The sequence below is a fragment of the Aphelocoma coerulescens genome, chromosome 11 (genome assembly GCF_041296385.1).
Source record: "Aphelocoma coerulescens isolate FSJ_1873_10779 chromosome 11, UR_Acoe_1.0, whole genome shotgun sequence".
Lineage (NCBI taxonomy): Eukaryota > Metazoa > Chordata > Aves > Passeriformes > Corvidae > Aphelocoma > Aphelocoma coerulescens.
The window spans coordinates 2019284-2042425 of NC_091025.1; the positions used below are offsets into that span (position 1 = coordinate 2019284).

A 23142-nucleotide genomic window follows, 5' to 3' on the forward strand; every position below is an offset into this window, starting at 1 on the left:
CTATTTTCTGGAGAGCCCAGGACTCACAAGTGCCTGACAGCACATCACACACATCAGTGGGGACTGACAGACTCCACTGCTGCTTTTCCAAGAATGGAAAATTTAATTCCTCCCTTGTATAATGCAAGGACAACAGGAGAAGTGTGAGGAGGGAAGAGAAAACACACCATTTCTTTTATTTCCTCAAAATTGCTGCCTTTTTTTTTTCAGTTTATTAACAGGGACTGGCCAGAAAAATAATTGAAATCAAGAGAAGTGCCCAGGAAAGAAGCAAACTCGAGGCAGCACCGAGTTCCAGCTGAAAGCAAGTGCCAGCATTGATGCCATGGATGAGAACTGTGGTGCTGAGATAAACTCGGTGGGTTCTCCCATTATCTTCTTGCCTGGCCTCAAAAGAGGTTATCAGTGCCCTGCATGTGGCAGCATTTAATTGATTCACAAAGCAGCAGCTCTGTGGAACTGAAGCCAGACTTGTGCAGCTCTGAGGGAGACAACGTGTGAGAGCAGCAGCAGCAGCACAAGGTCCTTCCCCAGGGCGCTGGACCCACAGGAATTAAAGCTCTTCAGAGAGGAGAAAAGCCCAACAGAAATGATTTCTTTCACTTCTTGCTTTTTAAAGACGTGCTGAGCTCTCAGACTTCACTCCTGAGGAGGGGAGAGTTCAACAGCTCTGCAGCCTCTCCTCTGTTCTGCCCCTGACAACAGCCAGCATTCGTGGCCTTCCCAGCAAAGCCCAGCCCCGCTTTCCTGACCCTGCCATGGGGAGCAGAGCCCTGGCAAGGCTCAGAGCCCAGGTTCTGACCAGCACAAAGTTCAGCAGGACCTGCTCCAACTCCCCTCATCTGCCACGGGCATGATGCTGCAGAATTGGGCAAATTCTCCTCTGCTTTTACTCAGCCCTTCAACCTCAAATGAAACCTGTCCTGCCCCTGAGCCATCCAGAAGAGGAGAAATGTCCCACAGCATCTGACCTGAGCAACCTGGTCCAGTGCAAAATGTCCCTGCCCATCCAGGGTGTTGGGAAGGACTGATCTACGTCCTTTCCAAAGCAAACAATTCCAGGGTTCTGTGATAACACCACAGGAACAGGCTGAAATCGGTCTTTATTTCCCAAGAACTACAGCCTGTGGTATTTATCACTGGGAGAAGAAAATGTTGGCAAAAAGTATATCCAGGGACCACAGGATTAGCTCATCCATCAGACACAAACCACAGGACTCCTGTTCAGGCTACCATCGCTGGGAAGAGGAGTTATTATCCTGTATCATGAGGAAACAGCAGATGGGTTCAACAGCTCAGGGATCCTCAGGAAATTCCTGAGTTGAGCAGTGCCACTGTCCTGTTCCTCCAGACTATCCATGGCTGATCCCTGTCTGTCAAGGGGAGGGATTGAAACAACAATTACCAATATCCAAATCACAGAAATCCATCAGTTTCTGGTGCTGATGAAATGTTAAAGACATGGGACAAAATGCCAATTTGGATCATTTTCCTTGAGGCTCTCCAGCATCTCCAGATGGAATCCAAGGTCTGGATGCACATCCACAACTGCTGACCTTCAGGATTGCAGCGTGTAGGTGTCACACTTTTAAACCATGGGATGTTATTAAATACTCTAACAGCCAGTGACTTGTGGGATATTCAGAAATGAGACACGAGAAGCCCAAAATTATAAACAGGAAATGAAAGGAAGACAAAGAAAACGCAAAAAAAATGGTACAAATATTAGGAAGGAAATGAGGAACAAGGAAAAATTGGTGGAGTTAATAAAAATGCAGTAATAAAAAAGGCTTTTGGAGGTGGAAAAGTAAAAAAATAGAAAATACTGATGACATTTTGTATTTTCAGTGCAAAGTGCAATGTTTGTTTAGAGCACCTGAAGGGAGACAGAAGATGGAGAGAAATGATTTACAAGGGCCTGGAGTGCCAGGACACAGGGAATGGCTTCCCACTGCCAGGGGGAGGGTTAGATGGGATATTGGGGAGGAATCCTTCCCTGGGAGGGTGGGCAGGCCCTGGCACAGGGTGCCCAGAGCAGCTGGGGCTGCCCCTGGATCCCTGGAAGCACCCAGGGCCAGGCTGGATGGGCTTGGAGCAGCCTGGGGGAGTGGAAGGTGTCCCTGCCCATGGCAGGGGTGGGACTGGATCTTCAAGGTCCTTCCAACCCAAACCACTCCAGAATTCCATGACAAACATCCCATAAAACAGCACCAGCCTGGAGTGCCTCACAACACAGAACCTCTGGTGAGAAACAGAGCTCAGTCCATCCATGAGAACTTCCTGCCCTTCCTCCGGTATTTCCAAGCAGGACAATCCTCGAGAAGGACAGAAATGTGACAGATTTGCTGTTTATCCTGTGTTGCTATTAAGCTCAAACTCTTCATTAAGAGCTGGAGCAGCAGTGCTGAGCTCCCCACACGTTTTCCACGACACCGGCGGCGGCTTCAACCGGCCCAACCTGCCTGGGCCTCAGGTGTGTGCACCAACATTGCTATTTCTGTTTCTCTCTCCATACATAAACTCATCTCACTGACATCAATTCCACAGCCAAATGTGTTTCCTATTAAGCAGCCGTGTGTGGGCTGCAGCCCCAGCACTGGTGTGTGGATTTTTGGGAAGCAGAGCCAGTGTTTAATTCCGTTTGGCCTCTGCTGAGGACACAACTCCTTTCAGAGTGTATTAACATCTCTTTCAACTCCTGCAGTAGGAACAGTGCTCCCATCCCTCCTGGAAGCAATGTTTTATATAACAGCAGCACCAAGCTTTGATGAGGGATTTCTTTCTGTGCTGCGTTTTCGTGTCTTAAAAAGGGAAGTTATTTGGCATTTGAAGCAGAAAATGCACCATTCAGAGTTAAAAACTCAATTTTATCATTAGGTATCCCCAGCTAACACTTTGTCTTGTGGTATTTAAAAGACAGGGGTGTATTCTGGATGAAATTGAAAGGAAAATGGGAAAATTCACTCTTTGAAATAGTCTTGGAAGCAGATGGGAAAATTCACCAAAATTTTTCACCAAGGTTTCCTCCCCTCTGTGAGCACGGGAGGGTTTGGGTGGGGGATTTTTGTTTTTGAGGAGTTTTTTTTCAGCAACGATCCTGCCCCTAACATGAGAGTTTATTTCCATGTACATAAATCATTCCCTGAGCAACAGATGCTGTCTGGAGCCAAAACAGGAATTTTGGGGTCCAATAACACAAGGTTCCCCTTAATGCACTCATGAATCTGGATCTCCTTCCTCCACCCAAGCACAAATTCTGCATTAAATTTGGAGGTTCTGCTCTTCCATCCTCTTGGAATAATTAACCAGAACTGACAAATAAGTGGAAAAATGGTTGGTGAGAGTCTGCAAAAAGCCACGGGCAGAGCAAGAGGCTTGCAGAGAAATGATACACAGTTACACACAACAATATGTATAAAATAGATACAAAAATATATTCAATGAAATGTTCTTTTGCTTTCATTTAATTACTTAGATTGTAATTCATTAATTCATTTAATTACTTAGAATAAGGACTACTGAAAAATATTCTTTTCTGAGCTTCAGAACTTCCCTCTTCCTTTTTTCCAACATGCCAAGGAAAATCATCTTTTCTATTACACCGTTTCTTGTAGCTGCAAAATTCTGAATTTGGGAATCTGTTTTTTTCCAACTCGCTCGTGGAAATTGCTGTAAAATCTCCAAAGAGCTAAACCTGTATTTTCTGTTAGGCAGAGAAAATTACAGCTGAGGATGTTCTTGTATCGGATTTCACCAGCAAACGTCTCCATTTTTAGCAGGGCTGAGGTAATGAGCTATTTAATGACAGAGATTGTGTTTAAGTCATTCTGGTTTTTTGCCCAAAAACTCTCCTCAATACCACTGCCACCCCACAAGCAAATTCCTACCCCAAGTGAAAATTTAGACTTGCAAAGATAAACTTTCCTCTCCTCTTGCGGTAAGCCTTTTGCAGAGCATCAAGAATTTTTAATAAGCACACATCTCTTCGTTTTCTATACTTTCTGCATATTATATAAAATACTTTCTCTATTAAACACAGATTTGCTTGGTGGTTTTCTTGCAGAAGAAAGAAAAAAAAAGGATGGAATATCTTTCCACTGACAAACTGCAAGAAACTTGAAACTAAAGGAGAAATAAAATCCTTTCTATTTCCTTGGGCTCCTCTGGCTGTGATTGGCACAGGCCAGGCTGATGACATTGGATTCTTCATTTCTGTTTGAATTAAGGCATCAAAGCAGGAGCAAATCCCACTGTTGGGATCAGCACTGAGGGGTTCCCATGCCAGGGAAACTCGGGTTTGGGTCGATTTGCTGGGACAACACTTCATGGATGAAAACCAGATGTGTGTGGACTGGGAAAGGGGATATGGGATGGCAGGGCTCTTCCCAGTCAGGGAATGCAGGGATGGAATCATGGCACACGTGAACTCAGCGGGAGTTTTGCCACTGAGCTGAGCATGGGCACCATCCCATCCTCGAGAGCTGAGTCCTCCACATTCCTCACCAGGCTGCTGGAATCCAATTCCACTCCCACTTAATTACTCCCAGTGATGACATATGAGGTTATTAAGTGAAATCATCATTTCTGGAGCACTGTTCTCACTGTTAAATTTGCTGCTCCATCAACTTTTCGTGTGTTTTCTTCACTGGTTGCCACAGGATTCTCTGTCCTTGCTAGTCGCAAATCTCAAGAAGCATCAACATTTCACTACCCAAACCAGTCATCTCTGGCCAGATCCACACAGGGTCTCTTTTTGCCAGAAATCCCTGGTTTTTAATGGCCTGGCTCCCAAAAGAAAGCAACACACCAGCCAATGTTAGGAAGGAATGAAGTTGTTTCAGATACCTGGATCCCAAACCGTGCTCATGCCATCGAGTCAGACACTGACTGCTGCTCATGATCCCCTGCTCTCACATCTGTGCCATTCCAGACCTTCTCCAGCTGCAGGGATCACTTCCATAATCCAATTTCGTCATGGTCAGAATGCCTCACAGCAATGACATAATCCCCAGCTTGAGCCCTTGGTCACATGGACACATTCCTTCCCCATGCTCACACTGGCAAACATCTCATCTTCCTCCACAACCAGTCACAAACTGACCCATGTGATTTGTGCTCTCAGATTTAAGGGATGGGGAAAGAACTACCTGGGAACTGCTTTAACACTGGAGCAAGATCCATTTCTTAGTGTTTCTAAAAGCTCCCAAAAAAATCCCTGTTTTAAAAAAGAACAGGAACAACATGACACTGATGAGATCAGCAGACAAAAAGGCTTTGGAGAGCAGCATTAATTTGAATTACCATCTCTCTTAAAAACACATATTTAATGTATTTGTAAAAGAAGCCTGAGGTCCTCTGCTTCAAGTAAATAATGAAGCAAAAATTGCCCTAATGCAGCCACCTGAGCAGGTTAGATTTGGTTTTCTGTTTCCCCAAAATAGCCTGAAAACCACTGGGAACAACAGCAGGTCAACAGGATGTTTCCTGCCATCATCAAACACCGTTCACACACTCCCTTCCCTGTAACTACCACACAGCCAGTTCTTCAAACACCACCCCAAATATTCCCTTGCTGACACGTTCTTAAGCCTTACCTGGTGTTTCAAATTGCCAATTCCATACAAAACTCACCAGGAGAACAAACTATTCCCGCTGCAGGTCCAGTGGTGACCTACACAAAATGTGACTATAAAGAATCTTAGAGCAACAAGACCTCCTGGTTTATTAGAATCCAGTTCAAGGATTGCTCCTGGCCCTGCACAGACACCCCAACAATCCCAGCCTGTCCCTGGGAGCGCTGTCCAAACGCTCCTGGAGCTCTGGGCCGTGCCCATTCCCTGATTCCAGTGCTCAACCACCACCTGGCAGAAGAACCTTCTCCCAAAATCCTGGTTATCCTGATTTCCTGGAAATAAAGCACAGGGAACAGACTTGGCTGTCCTCAATGTGTTCCCTAGAAGTCGCCACACCAGAACACAATGCACATGTCCAGATTCCTCTTTTCATTTCAAACCAGTGGCTGTGCCTTTATTCTATATGAAACCACATTTGATTCCTTTTAAATGAACAAATATTGTGCCTTTAACACAGGTAATATCAGTTCAGAGCTCCATAACAACTTAAATCATCCAAAGACTCATGCACATGGAGCAGACAGAAATCCATCAGCATCCTGTGCATTCCTGCTGTGAATCCACAGATTTTATGATCCTGACATTGCCAACTTTTTCCATCACAATCTGAGCAAGCCTTTTGAAAAAAGAGACATAAATGGGAAGTCAGAAACGAAGGTTCAGGACCATGCTGGTCTGAGCACCTGAACAGCGCTGAAATTTGTGTTACTTATTATTTCTACAATATTTACTGCGCTCACAGATGGCGGTTGCAAAGAAGTCAGAATTCAGAATAAAAGGCTGAGGAATTTCTGGTGAATACCCACCAAGTGAAATAAACCATCCCATTAGGATTTCTTCCTAAAAATCCTAAACCTCCTTCACAAGCAGAAGGCAGCAGAACATCTCCACACACATCAAACACTCTTCAAATATCATTTCCCGCGTCACTTTCTGCCTTATCCGCGCCCTCCCAACTCCCACGCTTCACTCACAGCGAATCCCGTAGATCATGAGAGGATCCAGCTGCTTCTTGCCGTGCTTCCCCTGGCCCGAGAGGTTGGAGATGGCCTGGATCTCCCTGTGGAAGAGGTAATCCAGGAGGGTCAGGGCCATCTTCTCGGCCGTGCGGCAGTTGGTGCTGATGTGCAGCATGTCCGCGGGCGTGATGGGGCAGCGCACCCGCATCTCGGGGTTGTTCTCGTCACCCAGCCACGTCCCGTTGGGGTAATCCTCTGAAACACAGATTGGGACAGCCTGAGCAAAGAGGCAGGCTCAGGAGACAGCCAGCATTCCTGAAGTTTGCATGGATCTCCCCCAGTTTGCTTCCCAGCTGAGCACAGCGGGCTCGCGACATCGGCTACTGAGAGAAAGAAACCCAAATTCACCCCAACAGTGACCAAAAATTATTGTCATTCGCGTTCTGGCCGACACAGGACCTGGTGCAGCCAGTCCAGATGGCCAACTTGCCCTCAGAGATCTCTATTATTAAGAAACCACTCCAGGCCCAGTGTTCTCATCCCCTAGAAATGAACGTTACTGCACCTCTGGGATATTCTCAAAGCACAGCAAATTTTAAGCAGCCAATAGCTTTGAACCTTATTATTCCTCAACCCCAAAACCATGAGATTAAAACAAGGCTAAGCAAGATTATAGAGTTAAGAAATGATAATCAATAGTGAACAGGAACTTGTTTAATCATTTAAAAGGAGTACATCAAGCAATGAGAATCATTTAGGATGTAGCCAGAGATCCCGATCAGAATTTGGGGTTATTCCTTATATTTACTGGCTGCATTATTTTCTAGATAACACTGTACCAAGGACCAGACCCAGCAGAAAGATAATTAATCAATCACTAATCATCTTCCTTCTTATTCAAATATAAGACCATCAGCAGCACAGCTATACCCACCTACAGACACACTCAATACATTAAGAAGCTTTTTTCTTTCTATCCAGTTTGTCAGATTGTCAGGGGGAAAAAAGGAATACTAGGGATCTAATGAAATAAATAAATTAAATTCAAAGGAATACTAGGCCCTCACTTCAATTAACCTGTGCAGGCAATGCCAAAAGTAGTGGATTCAAGACTAACCAGAAACTGGAACAGAGCTCAGGACCAATCCCCACTCAAGTGGAGGATGGAACACAGGGCTGAGGATGAGACTCTCATTCCAGACACAAACCAAACTTCCAGAATTCCTCACACTGCTAATAGGAACTGGGCAGAAAGCACTCCAGCAGTATTTCAGTGTCCACTGACACGGACCATTTGGATTTGATTTCCATGTTTACTCAGCTCTGTGGAGTAAAACAAGGTTTGCTGACTCAGGGGTCACTCAGCCTTCCATGGAGAGCTTTACAGTCATTTATCGTGAACAACATCCAATTACAGGACTTTTCTTTCATTAGATGACCTTAAAGGAGACCTCTGTGGTATAGACAAAGTCACCAGTTCCTGGTTTCCATTACCCTTGCAGTCCCCAAAGAAGGTGACAGAGTTCAGACCAAGCAGCATCTCCTTTTCACACCAAGCAGGACCCAGAGCAAGCACCATCTGGTTTTCCAAATCCTGCACTGGGGTTTATCACTCTACAAGCCAGAAGTACTCAATAAAATATAACATAAAAGCAGCTCAAAACACTCCAAACTGCTTTTCCACCACGACCTTTGGGTTGAGTCACCCCACACGTCAGGGGTGAGTTTATAGAGATGAATAACGACAGGATGAGGCAAACGTTGGATTGTGCAATCCTGATTTATCACTGCAACAGCAGATTATCAGCTGCAACAGAGCCACACACACAACCAGGCAATGGTTTGGGCTGGAAGGGACCTTAAAACTCATCTCCTCCCACCCCTGCCATGGCAGGGACACCTTCCACCATCCCAGGCTGCTCCAAGCCCCAATGGCCAACCTGGCCTTGGACACTGCCAGGGATCCAGGGGCAGCCCCAGCTGCTCTGGGCACCCTGTGCCAGGGCCTGCCCACTCTCAAAGGGAGGAATTTCTTTCTTATATTTAGTAAATTACAAGAAAAAATATTTATTATTGATGTATGTAGCAATTCATCCCTCCAGCTTTTTTCTGCTGAAATCAGAACTTCATGCCCTGTCCTGAATATATTTTTTATACACTTGCAAATTGTTTATATATATTTTTTTTTTAAATTTGATCCTTTCTTTTTTATCCCAAGCCAGGACAGGTCACACTGGCTGCTTTCTGCTCCCAGTACCAGGTGCCATCTGAAAAATAAAGTGGTTTGGATGAATTGTGCCTTGTTTTGCATGCCACTGTGTCTGGCCTCACCACAAGTCTGGTTACCATTATCAGGGAAAACAACAGGCTGTTCCTCAAGATAAATGGACTGGGTTAGAAAACTTTGGGCAGATGTGGTGAAGCAAAAACATCTCTGGATCAATGTGTACGTTTTTCAAAGAAATTCTAGGAAGCCTGAATAAATTATCCTCCGGCCTATCACAGCCTTACTTCCCTAAAGCTCACAGGATTGCTGCTGGATATAGGAATTTTTCTTCCTTATGGAACACCTTTTGCCTGCAGACTTTTTTAACAAACGTTGTTAACCTACATGAACCAAAGATTTTGTTCAATTTGCAAAATCCTCTCTTTTTTTCTGCTGGCACAGAGTCCAGAACATACTGTTTTCACCACATGCAACTGTTCTTTTATTGCTCCCAGCCTGGAAAAAAAGACATTATCTTGTTATTCTGACCTATGACCACAATCCCCCCACTAAATTATCTCTTGCATTTTCCTCCTGCTTTCAAAGTTTCAACAGAAAGGGAATTTATTTTATAACCATTTTGCATTAAGCATGACTGAAGTTAACCATGAATCCACTGCCTCACTGCAGTGAGGGCACAAAAGCTGAGTTATTCCTTATTTGATATCAAAATCATTCCTGCCAGGCTGCCAACACATCTGGTACTTTGCAGGGAGCAAACACAGGACTGGCACCCAAAAATCTGGTGAAAAGAGGAAATCCAGAGCCAGTTCTGGGTGAGGCACAAATGCCCCAAGCTCTGGTGTGGTGTGGACGAGAGAGAATGGATAAGGAAGGAGAAAGCAGATTGGCAATTGGATGGAAATTCTCTCTGAACAATTAAATACATAAACACTATAGACTAAATAGGGATCACTGGAGCCTCCCAGCACTCAGACACCCTCTAACGTATTTGGAATGGTTCTTTGGGTGCAGTAGCAGGCTTTATAGGTGGTATATGGATGGAATCTGGGGGAGGTGGGTTATTTAGTGCATCCACTGTAAGAGCCAGACTCCAACCCCACCAGCACTGCACAGCCACAGCCACCTGCTGCTGTTCCTTAAAGACTTCCCAAAAAATCCATAAATCTGACCTGGGGAGGAAGAGCACAGTCAAGGGACACATTTACCTTAAGCTCAGTGAAGCACAACTGCACACACTCAGCTGCAGCTCAGTTCATCACACGCCTTCTCAATTTGCCCTATTTTTCTGTCCTTAATTACCTGAGGAAGAACTTCATTCCCTGGAGCAGCTGCCCAGGGAAGGTGTGGAGTCTCCCTGTCTGGAGACATCCCAAACCCACCTGGCCGTGTTCCTGTGCCACCTGCTCCAGGTGCCCTGCCTGGGCTGGGTGATCTCCAGAGCTCCCTTCCAACCCCAGCCATTCCGTGATCCTGGGAATTTTCCTGAAGACCCTGCTGCACTTTGAGAGGAGAGGTGCTTCCTTGCCTTTTTTTACACCAAACATTAGATCACAGAAGTGGCTCTTGATCATTTCTACTTCCAGTGCAGAAAGTCCTGGCAGCTTTATCAGATTCCCTCTGTGTCCTCACAGCCTCCTTTCCATGCCACACTAATTTCTAGTTCCTCTTCAATGTTCTTTTTTCAACCTCACAAAATTTGCCTGTATCTCCATTCTACTGAACCCAGTTTGCTTTTCAGTGCTGCTTTTGACCCTTTTTCACCGCATTTAAGTGCATTTATCTCTCAGCACAGCTGACCATCCATCCCCCCTGTATGGGGACGTGCTGGGGGCTGCCACGCAAACGAGGATTTCTCTGGGAACAGGAGGAGCCAGCCTGGGGTCAGCAGCAAGAAAAAGCCCTGTCAAGAGAACAAAAACCAGACAGGGGCTGCTCTGGATGTGCTCTCCCACCCAGGGAAGTGACAGCCACTGAGCTGTTACATTTTTCCATGGGGATACGCTGCCCTGGTCTGACGTGGGAGCCTAAAAGCAAAGGCCAGCTCTGCTCTCTCCCTAGGAGCTGTCAGTCATTCCTTTAAAACTAGGGACAACAAAAGGAAACACCTGCCCACAGAAACACTTGAATTAACACATTCCATCACTCCAAGAAGTTGTGTTTATTTTACTCTCAAGGCTGGGTGCAAAGTTGGCAGTGGCAGCAAAGGCTGGTAGGTGCAGAGAGGCAGAAAGATGAATTAATCTTTAAAAAATTCAAATAAACCCCAAAAAAATAAATCCTAACCTACAAAAATAAACCTCCACTTCTAGAGAAATTAAGTAATATTTTGGCTGATGTATAGAAGATTCAACATCAGCATCATGTGAGGGGTTGGAACAAGATGGGCTTCAAGGTCCCTTCCAAACCAAACTATTCCATGATTCTGTGATCTTTTAAATGAGCTCCTGGCAATTAGCAAGAGTTCACAGGGGCTGTGATTAATTGGCAGAGACTCCAGAGCACTGACTTTATTAATTAGAAATCATTAATTCAATGGAAGGGAGGGACAAGCAGGCTGTAAATTCAGCTCCAGATGCAGCAGTGGCATTGAAAGCTGTGCTAAAAGAAAGGTTAAAGAGCTTTAAAGTGCCGTTCTCCAAAACCTCCTCCCAGCACAAAATGCAGATCAGACACTGGGAATTCTGGAAAAGGAGCAACACACATGGCCTGGACACAGACATGGAGATTTTCACTTGACTGTTCTTGCGTGGGGGGAAAGAAAGGTTTCATTTCCTTGTGAATATCAAAGAAAATCACAGAATCATGGAATAGTTTGGGTTGGAAAGGACATTGGAGATGATCCAATCCCCAACACCTTCCACCATCCCAGGCTGCTCCAAGTCCCATCCAACCTGGCCTTGGACACTTCCAGGGATCTAGGGGCAGCCACAGCTGCTCTGGGAAATCCATTCCAGGATGGATTCCATGCCCTATTTCAGTTTAAATCCAGAAGAATCTGGTGCTCCAGGTAAATATTCCATAGCACACAAAGGTTGTGGCTGATGGAGACACAATCCCAGCTCACTCCCAGGACCCTGTGGATCCAGGAGCAGGAGACAGTCTGGAAACAGCCCCTGCACTCACAGGTTCTTCAGGCTCAGCACGACATCAGTGAGGTCACTTGTTTGTCAAGAATAAGCCTCAGTTTTGGTTAAATCCAAGGGAGATTCCCTTATTTTATGACTCATGGAAGGATGCAATCAGATTAAAAGTTCAGATAAAAAAAGATCCAAATAAAATTCAGAAAATTAAAATCCATGGACTCAGAGGGCTTTTTAAAACCTTGGAAAATGTGTTTCATGTCAGAAAATCAGATTTCTAGTTTGGCTTTTGCCCTTTTTTTTGTTGAAAGCCTCGCTGTATTATTTGGGTGGAGGTGAGCCGGTGTTAACTCCAAATATCACTGTGGCAGACACCTGCAAGAGACTCTTGTTCATCTGCTGGCTCCCAATAATTGAAAATAAACCCCACAGCAATTCAATTTTTATAATTTTCTTTGGCTTTACCAAGTCCTGAAGCCTCATCAGTGTCTTCACATCAGCTCCACATCATTTTGTTTTAGGGGACAAAAGGTTCACTCCTGCTCTGCTCCAGTTCCTTCTCACTGTGCCTGTCTGAGGAGCTTGGCAGGAAAGTGCTCCAAGGGCTCATCCCACATGTGAGATCTGATCCTGCCCTGGACTGGAAAATCCTGTGGACAGATAAGTGTGGGCCATGTACAGAGAGCTGCTTGGATTCCCATTTGGAAAGCAAATCCTAAGTGATGTTTAATGCTGCCATTATCAAATGACTGCTTCAGATGCCAAGTTGAAGAGACAAAATGTGACTGAGGAGTTTTCTCTGGAAAAAATATCAGTCATCCTTTAATTAGCACACAGTGCAGAGCAGTCTGCCCTTATCTGCTCCAAAAATACATGTTTACATTCCCAACTTGAGATTCTCTGCATCAGAAACTGGAGGAACAGGACAAGGAATGGTTTCAAACTAACAGAGGGCAGGGAGAGATGGGATATTGGGAAGGAATTCCTGGCTGGGAGGGTGGGCAGGCCCTGGCACAGGGTGCCCAGAGCAGCTGGGGCTGCCCCTGGATCCCTGGCAGTGCCCAAGGCCAGGCTGGACATTGGGGCTTGGAGCAGCCTGGGATGGGGGAAGGTACCAGGGTTGGAACTGGATGGGCTTTAAGGTCCCTTCCCACCCAAACCATTCCAGGATTCAGTATCTTCAGAGCTATGAAGGCCTAAAGAATTGATTCACAAAAGAAGTTCTGTGCAAGAAGGACACTAAAGACCACCTGCAGCATTTTAGGGTGGGGAAATCCAATTCAGAATCTTCAGAACTTTATAAATACACAAGAACTCTGGAAAGCACAGGAAAATAGTCTCAAGATAACTGCACAGACCAAGCTTTTCCTTCTCTTACTGCCCTGAAGGTGTAAGTGCAGTGTGTGAAAACTGAAGAGGAAAATTGGGCCATCACATCCAGCCCATGCAACCATTATAAAACAAACCATTATAAAATAAACCATTATAAAATAAACCATTATAAAAATAAACTTCCTCATGTTTAGTGTATAAAACTTAATGGCTCTCCCACTCCAAAGCTGTATCAGTGAAACTAAAAAAGCTCTTCCTGTGCTCTTTGTTCTGCACAAGACACTGAACTGTACAAAGCTCATTGGTTTTAAGGCTAATTAGAATGTTCACAATTAAATAAAATGCACTGCTGTGTTTGAAGTGAGAAGATGCTGCACTCCAAAACTCACAATAAGAACACATTCATGCCAAAATTAACTGGACTTTAAAAAAACCACATGGAATGAAGTCACAGTGGTCAGTCGGCAAAACACCCAGCCTTGTTCTACACCATTACTGGAACTGGGCTCAGTGCTGCTGTACAATTATTTTTCAAGGATAGAAAGGCAATAACACTAATTTTTAAATTATCATGATTACATGAAAGCAGCCAGCAGAGAGCAAACAGTGCCTCCACAGAAATCCATTCCCTAAATCCTGAAAACATCCACAGCTCAGTGCCACGAAGTCAGATAAACCCAACTATAAACACAGCTTAGTTTTGCTTTCCAGAGCCAGGATGACAGATTGGAGCTGTGCTGAACACCTGGTGTGTGGTCTCAGCCCTGGGCTGGGTTCCTCATCCTCAGCCCTGGGCTGGGTTCCTCATCCTCAGCCCTGCAGGTTTTACCTCTGCACCCCTCAGAGTCACCTGGAATTCTGTCCCAGCTGATGAAAGCCAAGGGCTGCTGTGACTTTGCCTCTCCCTGCACACCAGCCCTGTTACTCTCCATCTCTTCTTTTATTAATAATTGAATTTGTGCCATCCTGCAGGTGAAGTCACTTAGCAATTCCCTCCCGTGCAAGGGCAAGGGCAGGTGGAGGGGGCATCACTGATCTGATCCTCAAAGCATTCATCAATCTCAGAGATTTTTAATGGATGACTGTTCCAAAGGTCTGAGGGAAATCAGATCTGCAGACATTAATGGATTAGGTGCTTCTTCAGAATTTACATGCACAGCAGCAGGTAAAACATCATGCAAAGCTGTGCCAGACCAAGGCAGAAAGGGAATTATACAGCAAACATCCTCCTGATGTTGGCAGCTTTGCTCCTGGCACAGCTGACAGAGCAGCAAGAATTCTGGAATCACTGAGGTTGGAAAAGAGCTCCGGATCAGAGTCCAACCTGTGCCCAGTTCCCACCTTGTCCCCAGCCCAGAGCGCTGAGTGCCACATCCAGGCCTTCCTAGGACACCTCCAGGGATGGGCACTCCAAACCTCCCTGGGCACTTCCAAGGCCTGAGCGCCCTTTCCATGGGGAAATTCCTGCTGCTGCCCACCCTGAGCCTCCCCTGGCCCAGCCTGAGGCCGTTCCCTCTCCTCCTGTCCCTGTTCCCTGGGAGCAGAGCCCGACCCCCCCGGCTGCCCCCTCCTGTCAGGGACTTGTGCAGAGCCACAAGGTCCCCCCTGAGCCTCCTTTGCTCCAGGCTGGAGCTTCCCAGCTCCCTCAGCCTCTCCTCGTGCTCCAGACCATTCCTCAGCTCCGTTACCTTCCCTGGACACGCTCCAGCCCCTCATTGTCTGTCTTGGAGGAGCTCAAATCTGACCCCAGAACTCCAGATGTGGCCTCAGCCGTGCCCAGCACAGGGAACAATCCCCTCCCGAGTCCTGCTGGCCACACTATTTCTGATACAGGAACATTAACAGACTCCACAAAAAGTACATTTGATATTTAATTTCACAGTCTCAGCCTGCTGTAATCCCCCAGTGACCCCAGAAGAAATAAATACCCTTGGAAACAACCCCAAACAAACAGGACAGAACCCAAAATCTCTTTCTAATAACTCCTATGTTGTATGAACATCTATAAAAATTGAAGAATCCTGGGTTCAGATGCCTTCAAAAATATTTTCAGGAGGCAAAGCAAGCAAATGATTCAGAAATCCTCACTCCTGCCTGATCACTGCCTAAAAACTCCAGCTTAGACCCACGCCAAGAGGCAGGAATCTTCCAGGTGTCCCTCAGATCATTCCCTCCCCACATTTCTTCTCCTCCCGGCGATGCCCGCGTACCTTCGGAGTTGAGGGTGATGAGGGTGACGTTGTTGCCGATGCTCTGGCTGCCCACCTGGCCACTGTTGGACACCGAGTCGCTGGCCTCGGAGCCGCTCTCGCCGTCCTCGTTGTGGCTGTCGTCGTGGCCGGGCACCTTCACCACGATGGTGTTCTGCCGGCGCCCGGGCACCGCGCTGCGGGCAAGGAACGGAGGTGACCTCGGGGAAACAACCCCTCAGCAGGAATGCAAGCATGGAATATCCAAATTCCAGGCTTATCGAGTTCAACTCGTGGCCCTGCGCGTTGTTAGGAGGGAATTAAAAGCACTAATCCACAAACCAAATGTGTTGTATAAAATCAGCCCCTTTAAACCATTCTGCTCCTGTGTAACTCGGAGCTATCCAGCAACATAAAAACAGCAGAAGGAATAAAAGATCTTAGGTATCAACTTCCTACACCTGCCTCAATGGAAAAGTCTAGGCCCTGTGTGCAGAACAGAAGAAATATTGAAGTAATTTATAAAACCATTTTAATTAAGGCCCTTTTTTACCCAGAACTTGCAGTACCACTTGCTTAAAATTTGCTTTAGATAGTCCAAGTTTTCCTTGGACTGCACATTCCTTCTTCAGCTGGTTAAATACAGGATTTTGGTGTGTGCCCATGGGATTGTGCATCCATGGAAAACTCCACAGTGAGGGCAAAGCCTTCCTTAAATCCCAGCTCCTCCAGGATGCTCTCTCCCATCACAAGGGAAGCAAGAGAAACGATCCAAGCCCAGGTTCAAGGTTTCCCCTCATTGTTACCTCGAGCATTCCTCGTTTTTCCCATCAAATTGCCTTTGAAACTGGACCTGCCCAAGGAGGGAATGAAGGGAGGATTCCAGGGAATGCTACTAACTTGCTGAGGATGTTCTCCAGGGAATCCGCTGCTCTGCTCAGCGGCTCCTCCTGCCCCACCATCTTGGCCACGATGGAATTCTGCCGGTCGTTGTTGAGGATCACTGTGGTCTGAGGGACAACACTGCAAAAAAAAAAATCACAGAGGGAATGGCAATGTAAAGGAGAAAAGCTGATAAATAATCCATGAAGAGGTTTCTGGTTTAAATAATTCGGGGAGGCCTCTAGGCCTCACTCCCTCTCCCGACATCGCGGGCGCGGATCAAGCGCTGACGCCGGCAATCCATCGAGTTTGACACCTGCACCGCCTCGAGTGCTCCAGCTTTTTCAGAGGATGGATGGCTCCAATGGAATTATATAAAGGTCCATGACCCCTGGGGAAGCAATAAGGAATTCATCAATTCAGGACACACAGGGGGAAGTCAGTAAATCACAGCTGCACCAAATTCTTTCTGGGAGAATCGGAGCATTTGCAGAGGTACTGCGGCCAATTTACATGGTAATGCACCAGTTTCAGTAAGGTAATTCCCAGGAAAAAAGAATTTGAAAGGATTTATTGCAAAAGTGGATGATGAGTTTGGTTAAAGAGCATCTGTTGTCCTCCAGGGCAGGCAGATGAACAGCACAAGAAGCATCAGAGCAAACGGGGCCAGACTGTAACTTTAAATAAAAACAAGACCCAACTACTTCTTGTGTGCATTTCACACATGAAAAAAAACCTAAAACCAAACACCAAAAAGCATTTAGTGTGTGAGAAATCAGAAAAACCTCTTATCACTCCTGATGACAATGGAGAAGGAAATAACTCGAGATGTGCTAAGTTTACACTGGACTACAAAAGTAAATATGAAGTAAACAACTGTCTGCACATGCAGATTAGCACTTGATCTGTTTGCAGGGATCATTAACATTACTGCCACACCATCACTCAATATTCCAAAGTGTGTGTTTGATGGTTAAACTGTTCCTGCTGTGCTCACTGAGAACTTCAGGAGAGAAATTCTGGTTGTGTTCCCCTTTGCTTCCCAAAACCCAAAAAAGGGGTTTTTTGGGGGAGGAAAAAACAGCTCGCTCTTGTTTGCACTGCTCCAACATCCCAAACGTGCCTGGTGCTCATTTATTTTCCCTTGGCTAATTGCTGAAACACACATTAAGCCAAGCTGGTGACAACCAGAGTGTTTCTACAGCTGTAGCAGAGCACACACTCGAACATTCATGTGTCTGGGTAATGCTGAAGCGCCAAATTATCCCTCATTAGGGAAAGATAAGGCCCTGTCATGGAGCTAACAATGAATGGATCCCAATTTTGGCACAGATAAAATGCTTGACCCCAGATTTTTTGGCTCCAAAAGCCTCAGGCTCCAGTGCCCTGCCTCCCACTTCCAGGGACTGCATGTGCTGCTTGCAACATACGGGATTCCTCATGGAATCTCACTGGAGTGCAAACCTAGGGAGGCTCTGGAAGATGTCTGGCTCATCCCAGACAAGTGCAAGCTCTGCCAGAGCTCCTCCTGTGCACGTGGAGCTCAGATTTTAGAAAGAAAGCAAGAAATGGGGGGATGTGTTGGTTTCCTGGATGTTCTCTGGAGAATCAGGGTTTAGGGCACTTCCACAGTCACCTGTTCAAACTCACACCTTTTTATTTTTAAAAAAAGACAACTTCCATCTCTTTTCTCTGCACCAAACATTTAAAAACCCCACCAAACACTCGATAAAACAGTGCTGGCAGCTCCCAGGCCAGCAGCACCGTGTGTGTGCTCATTACATTTCCCAAATTGTCCAAAACAACTCCCCTGGAAGTCGTCACACCAAGAATTTCACACCTCCTTTTAGACACTGTCCTTTATCAGCACCCCCCTTGCAGTCACTTCTGAGGGCCCATTTAAAATGTCACTTACAGAAGCTTATTTTTAATGAAGACTCTGAATAATTAATTTCAGCCCGAGAGATAAATGCAATAAAACTACATTTAGAAAGTCCTTAGCATTTTGCTCTTACTAAGTTTATATTTGGGGGGGGGCGGGGGAGGGTGTAAAAAAAAAAAAGCTTTAGCACTAAAAATTAGCATACATTAAGGAATTTGGGGGGGGGGGTTGCTTTGTTTTAGGAATGTTCATTTTTATGGACTTGCTTGAAATTCCTCCTGATGTCCAATGTGAATCTCCCTTGGAGCAGCTTCAGGCTGTTCCCTCTCATCCTGTCCCTGTTCCCCGGGAGCAGAGCCCAATTCCCACCTGGCAGGGAGCTCCACAGCTTCCCATTCACTTCCCTGTAGATGTTCCAGTCCCTGTTTTCAGATTTATTTAGAAATCTGCTGAATAGAAACGAAATTTTAAATGGGATCCGATAAAAGCAAAATATTGGGCCACCCCGACAAAAATCCATTAGAATTCGTTACAGCCAAGTGCTTCCTCACACAGGATTATTCCAATTCCTTTCTTCAATTTCTCCATCTCTTTTTGAAGCTGAAACAACTTTAACCATTCCTGCTGTACTACAATACAGGAAACACAAAGCAGGAGGAGGAGGAAAGCTTTGGATATTCCCTCAGATCCCGAGGGAAGCAATTCCTGAGTGCTGCCAGTACTCAGGGGGAAGATGGAAGGAAAATACTGCGGGGCTCAGGGGGAGTTTCACAGACCCAGAGTGCCTGCACAGGCCCCAGAACTTTCCACTTGTGCTCACATATTCCTTTCCCCAGAAGCATCAGGACTTGGAGAGACTGCAGCAGCAATTTGCCTATTCTTGGACACAACTCTCTAAAAAAATTGAAATGCATGCAACCTGCAGATATTAGGATATTTGGGGAATTTTTTTAATGCAGTTTACTGAATAATCTGTCAAATTACAGGCGAAAATATTCCTGAAAAGTAAACATGCCAACTAATGATTTTCAAGTGAGTGTGATTAGCCTCTGTTATTTTCTTTTTCTTAAATACAAGAGGCCAGTCCATATTTTGCGTGAGGAAATTGCTGCCAAAGGTCATTTTCAGTATGGAAAATGTGTGAGTCAGATCTGATCATTCATCTTAACGGTTGGGGTCCCATTGCCAATAACCTGTCAATCACCCAGAGTGCAGCCAGTGACAGAAAAGAACTTCTGGCAATGCCAGGACCATCCTCTCCTCCTCTTCCCAGCTGAGCTTTCCATTTGGAGAGACAGAACAATCAGGCAGAAGGAATTAACTGACATTTGTCTCTTCCACGAGGTACGAGACCAAAAGTGTTTCTCCAAATGGAAGAGCAAACCTGGAGTGAGATTTTCAGACAGGTTGTTCCCCTTGTCCTCGCTCACATGGATCAGTTCATGGAGAGGCATTAATGGGAAGAGGAGCTGGAATTCCTGCTGGCAAACTCTCCAGCCTTAAGGAAAGCAAGTCTGGGAAAGAGAATTTAAACTCTGGTATTTCCCAGTTTACTGCTGGGGATGAAGATTTCAATGTACAGTTCATGTGTGGAGGAATATCACAATTATCCCTACCAGGGAGAAAATCTAAATATAACAAATATTGTTTTACAATGTGGTGTTTCCCTTAGTTTTTTTCTAGTTTATCTTCCACTAACACTCGTGTTCATCCCTCACAGCAGCCCCTCTCTGCATCTTTTCATCATTATTTAGGAAGATAATGTCAAAATGCTCCTTCCTCCTGATGGCCACCTGCTTCCTCTGCCTGCTGCTCCCACAGTTAAGGATCCCTATCCAAAAGGGAGTGAGAAAACCCACCCAGGATCTCACCCTGAAACAAAACCACAAATTGGCAAAGAATAGAAGAAGTTACATTGGATTTATGCCCCCAAATTAACACAGCTCCTCCAGAGAACAAACCTGTCAGCAAGCACACTGTTCACGGAGCAGGTGAGCAGCCAAGGCTGCTCAGGCACCTCAGCCATTGAATCTAAACTCCCAAATTCATGGTCCAGTCACAGGCAATTGCCAAAGAAGCAGCAGTGCCATCCATCATTTTCAGTGAGAGTTCAGGCAGTAAAAATTCTCTTTGGATTCTGAACATCCCCCAGAGCAGACACCACAGAGACAGCCATGGGATGAGGGCCTGGGACAAGACAAGCCAAAGTAGCCCAGCCACGGCTGGAAAAACTCATGGAGCTGCGAGCTGAGAGGGCTGGGATCGATTTATAATAAAGATAAAGCACATGAGGCTTTATCCAAACAATTTAAGAACAGTCAGCATCGAATTTTCAACTCAAATAAGTAAAATCAGAGATTTTCTAAACAACAAAATCCATCCTCACCTACAGAGGAGCCTCCGGTTGGCTGGAGTCAGAAGGACACCAATTACCAGCTGTAAGATTAATTTTACCCACCAAATTTAAAAGCTTTTCATCTCTTTTGGGGATTATTGTGCTCTGAGGAAAGCTGAATCCACCTGGAGAACCAAGGGGAGTCATTCCAAAATGACAACACCCATTTCCCAGGAGTTCATCAGCTCCCCAGGAGCCACAGGTGACCCCAAACCATCCCCTTCCCAAGCCAGGCTGGTTCCTCCAGGGATTTTACAGCACCTCTGTGGGTACACAAAACCATTTTAGATCTTGGTTTTTTAAAAAAAACCCCACAATAAAATTTTTTAAATTCTCATTTTGAACACAATAGAAACAGGAAAAATTAAGTGTGGTGACACAGGGTCCAAGGAACCTTTTGCCTTTAACAAAATACACAAACCCAGCAAAAATAGCAAAAAAAAAAGCAAAATAATAGGGAAAAATAGGAAAAAAAGAAGAAAAAAATATTTTTAAAAAATTGAAAAAAGAGGGAAAAAATTAGAATAGAAAAAATCAGAAAAGAGAAAAGAAAAAAATTTAATATTTTTTTAAAAAATAGAAAAAAAAATGGAAAAAATTAGAAAATAATAGCAAAAAACCCATCCAGGCCACGTGTGACATAACCAGGATTGAAAAGTGCTAGAAATTACATTAATTATCAGCCTTCTACTTTTGATTATGGCCAAGAAAAGGCTGGGTCATGCCATAACTTACCAAGTCAATACCACCCTTTTGGAAGATAAATGTACTCATAAAAATACAACAGCAAAGATATCTTGTTTCCAGCCAGTCTGGATAGAAATTTACAGTTATTACCCTTCTTTGAGCCTTAACTTCCTGAGGCAGATAAGGAGCAGCACTGCAGCAAGTGGAGATTGTGCTCAGTGTGAAATGAGGGAGCTGCACTGATCCTGAGCACGTTCCAGGAGTGAAATTATTGATTAAAATAGAAATTCTGGATGTTTAGAGAACACAGTTCAAAACAGGAGCAAAGACTGAGAATCCTTCGTTACACAATTAGTTACTTTGAGATGGTTTTCCTGATTTTCTGACAGATTCTGGTATCAGCATAAGTCTGATTTAAGCACTAAAATCTTGAGGGTGGAGGAGGCAGGGTTATAAATTGGCTTTCAAGGTATTAATTACAGGAAGTAATTACAGGAAGTGAAGTCTCAGTGATCACCAGATAACAAAGAAATACAACATCAGGTTCCTGCAACCACCACTGAGCTCTTTCTGAGGGGTTTGTAAATCATTTCCACCAGGTAGCTCTGCTTTTCCTGCTTTTCCCAAGTCCCCAGCCAGCTCTGTGCCCTCACCACCACACAGACATTTTCCAGCCAGACCAAGGATGCTGCTCTCGGAGAGCTGGGATTGAATCCCTAATTTCCAGATCCCCTGAGGGCACGTTAAAGAAATCCCACTCTTCCCTTGGTATGGAAAACACAATTTCAGGAGTTATTGGGAGCAGATTTCCTGCTTATGGAACAAAGAGATGGAGCTCAAGATATGCAAAAATGTACAGCTCCCAAAAAAAAGGGGGGAAAATGCTGTTTGGAAAGACATTCCAAGTACAAGCAGAGGGGTTTTAGGGCTGGGAATGCAGCAGTTAAGTGGCAGCTGCTGCCAAAGGAAGCAGAGGGAACAGGGGCTCCAACCTCACCCAGACCTGGGAGACGTCACAGAGCCACAAAGGTTGGAAAAGACCTTCAGGATCAGCAATTCCATCCTTTTAGGCTGGTTCATCCTTGGGAAGCTCAGAATCCATCTATTGCTGCTTTCCCTCCTGCTTGAAGTGAAACTGGGGCCCTCCAAATCCACTGTAAATTATTCCTTTTTCAAACCAGAGGGTTTTAAATGACTCTAAATTTCAATTATTGTGCTATTTTCCAAAAGCAAGACTGGTTGTTTTTGCAACTTCTAAAATAGAACTGCTGCTACTTTAATCTGCTCTTAACTGGTCCACAGATTATTCTGGAACACAACCCCTAAATCCCTGTCATTCCCAAACTTTCTCCCTTTAATCACTGACTCATTACCTGCTCTCCTCTTCATTCATTTTCTTGCCCTGGCAGAATTACCTTCCCAACCTACAGGAAAAGCTTCCTGGGGGTGCTTTTACTGCTGGATTTTCAAATTCCCAGAGACTGTACCATTCAAAATATTTCAATTCTGCAGGGCTGGAACCCAAAAGAATAAATAAGGCTTTTCTGCCCCCTTCTGTTTATTGTGTGCTCAATAAATTAAATATATTGTGTGTAACACAGGCTTTCACAGCCCACTGCTCTGCTCTGTGGAGATGTTTAGTTTCACTGAACTATTATCCCATTTTCCAACGTCCATGAGGTAAAAACTGCCCGCTTTTATTAAATACAATCATTTTTTAATTGTTTCTTTAGGCAGAAAGCAAAGCATGAGCCCTAGGAAGGTGTTTGGCCTGAACCAAATTCCAAGTCATGCACCTTTCCATTTATTCCTGGAATGCAAGAGCTGGCTGTGCTCATGGAGCCATGGAATTAAATGTTCTGCTCTCCCTGGA

The 23142-nt window shown here is 45.1% G+C and overlaps 1 protein-coding gene across 1 annotated transcript in view; it reads right to left on the minus strand.

Moving 5' to 3' along the window:
* The window catches only part of BANP (BTG3 associated nuclear protein), a 114545-nt gene that overhangs the window by 71651 nt on the left and 19752 nt on the right, over window positions 1–23142 (minus strand). Inside the window, exons 5-7 of the mRNA XM_069026552.1 lie at window positions 16324–16446; window positions 15445–15620; window positions 6608–6847 (exon numbers count right to left, since the gene is read on the minus strand). Coding sequence (XP_068882653.1) covers window positions 6608–6847; window positions 15445–15620; window positions 16324–16446 — 539 coding nt within the window. The remainder of the gene's footprint in view (window positions 1–6607; window positions 6848–15444; window positions 15621–16323; window positions 16447–23142) is intronic.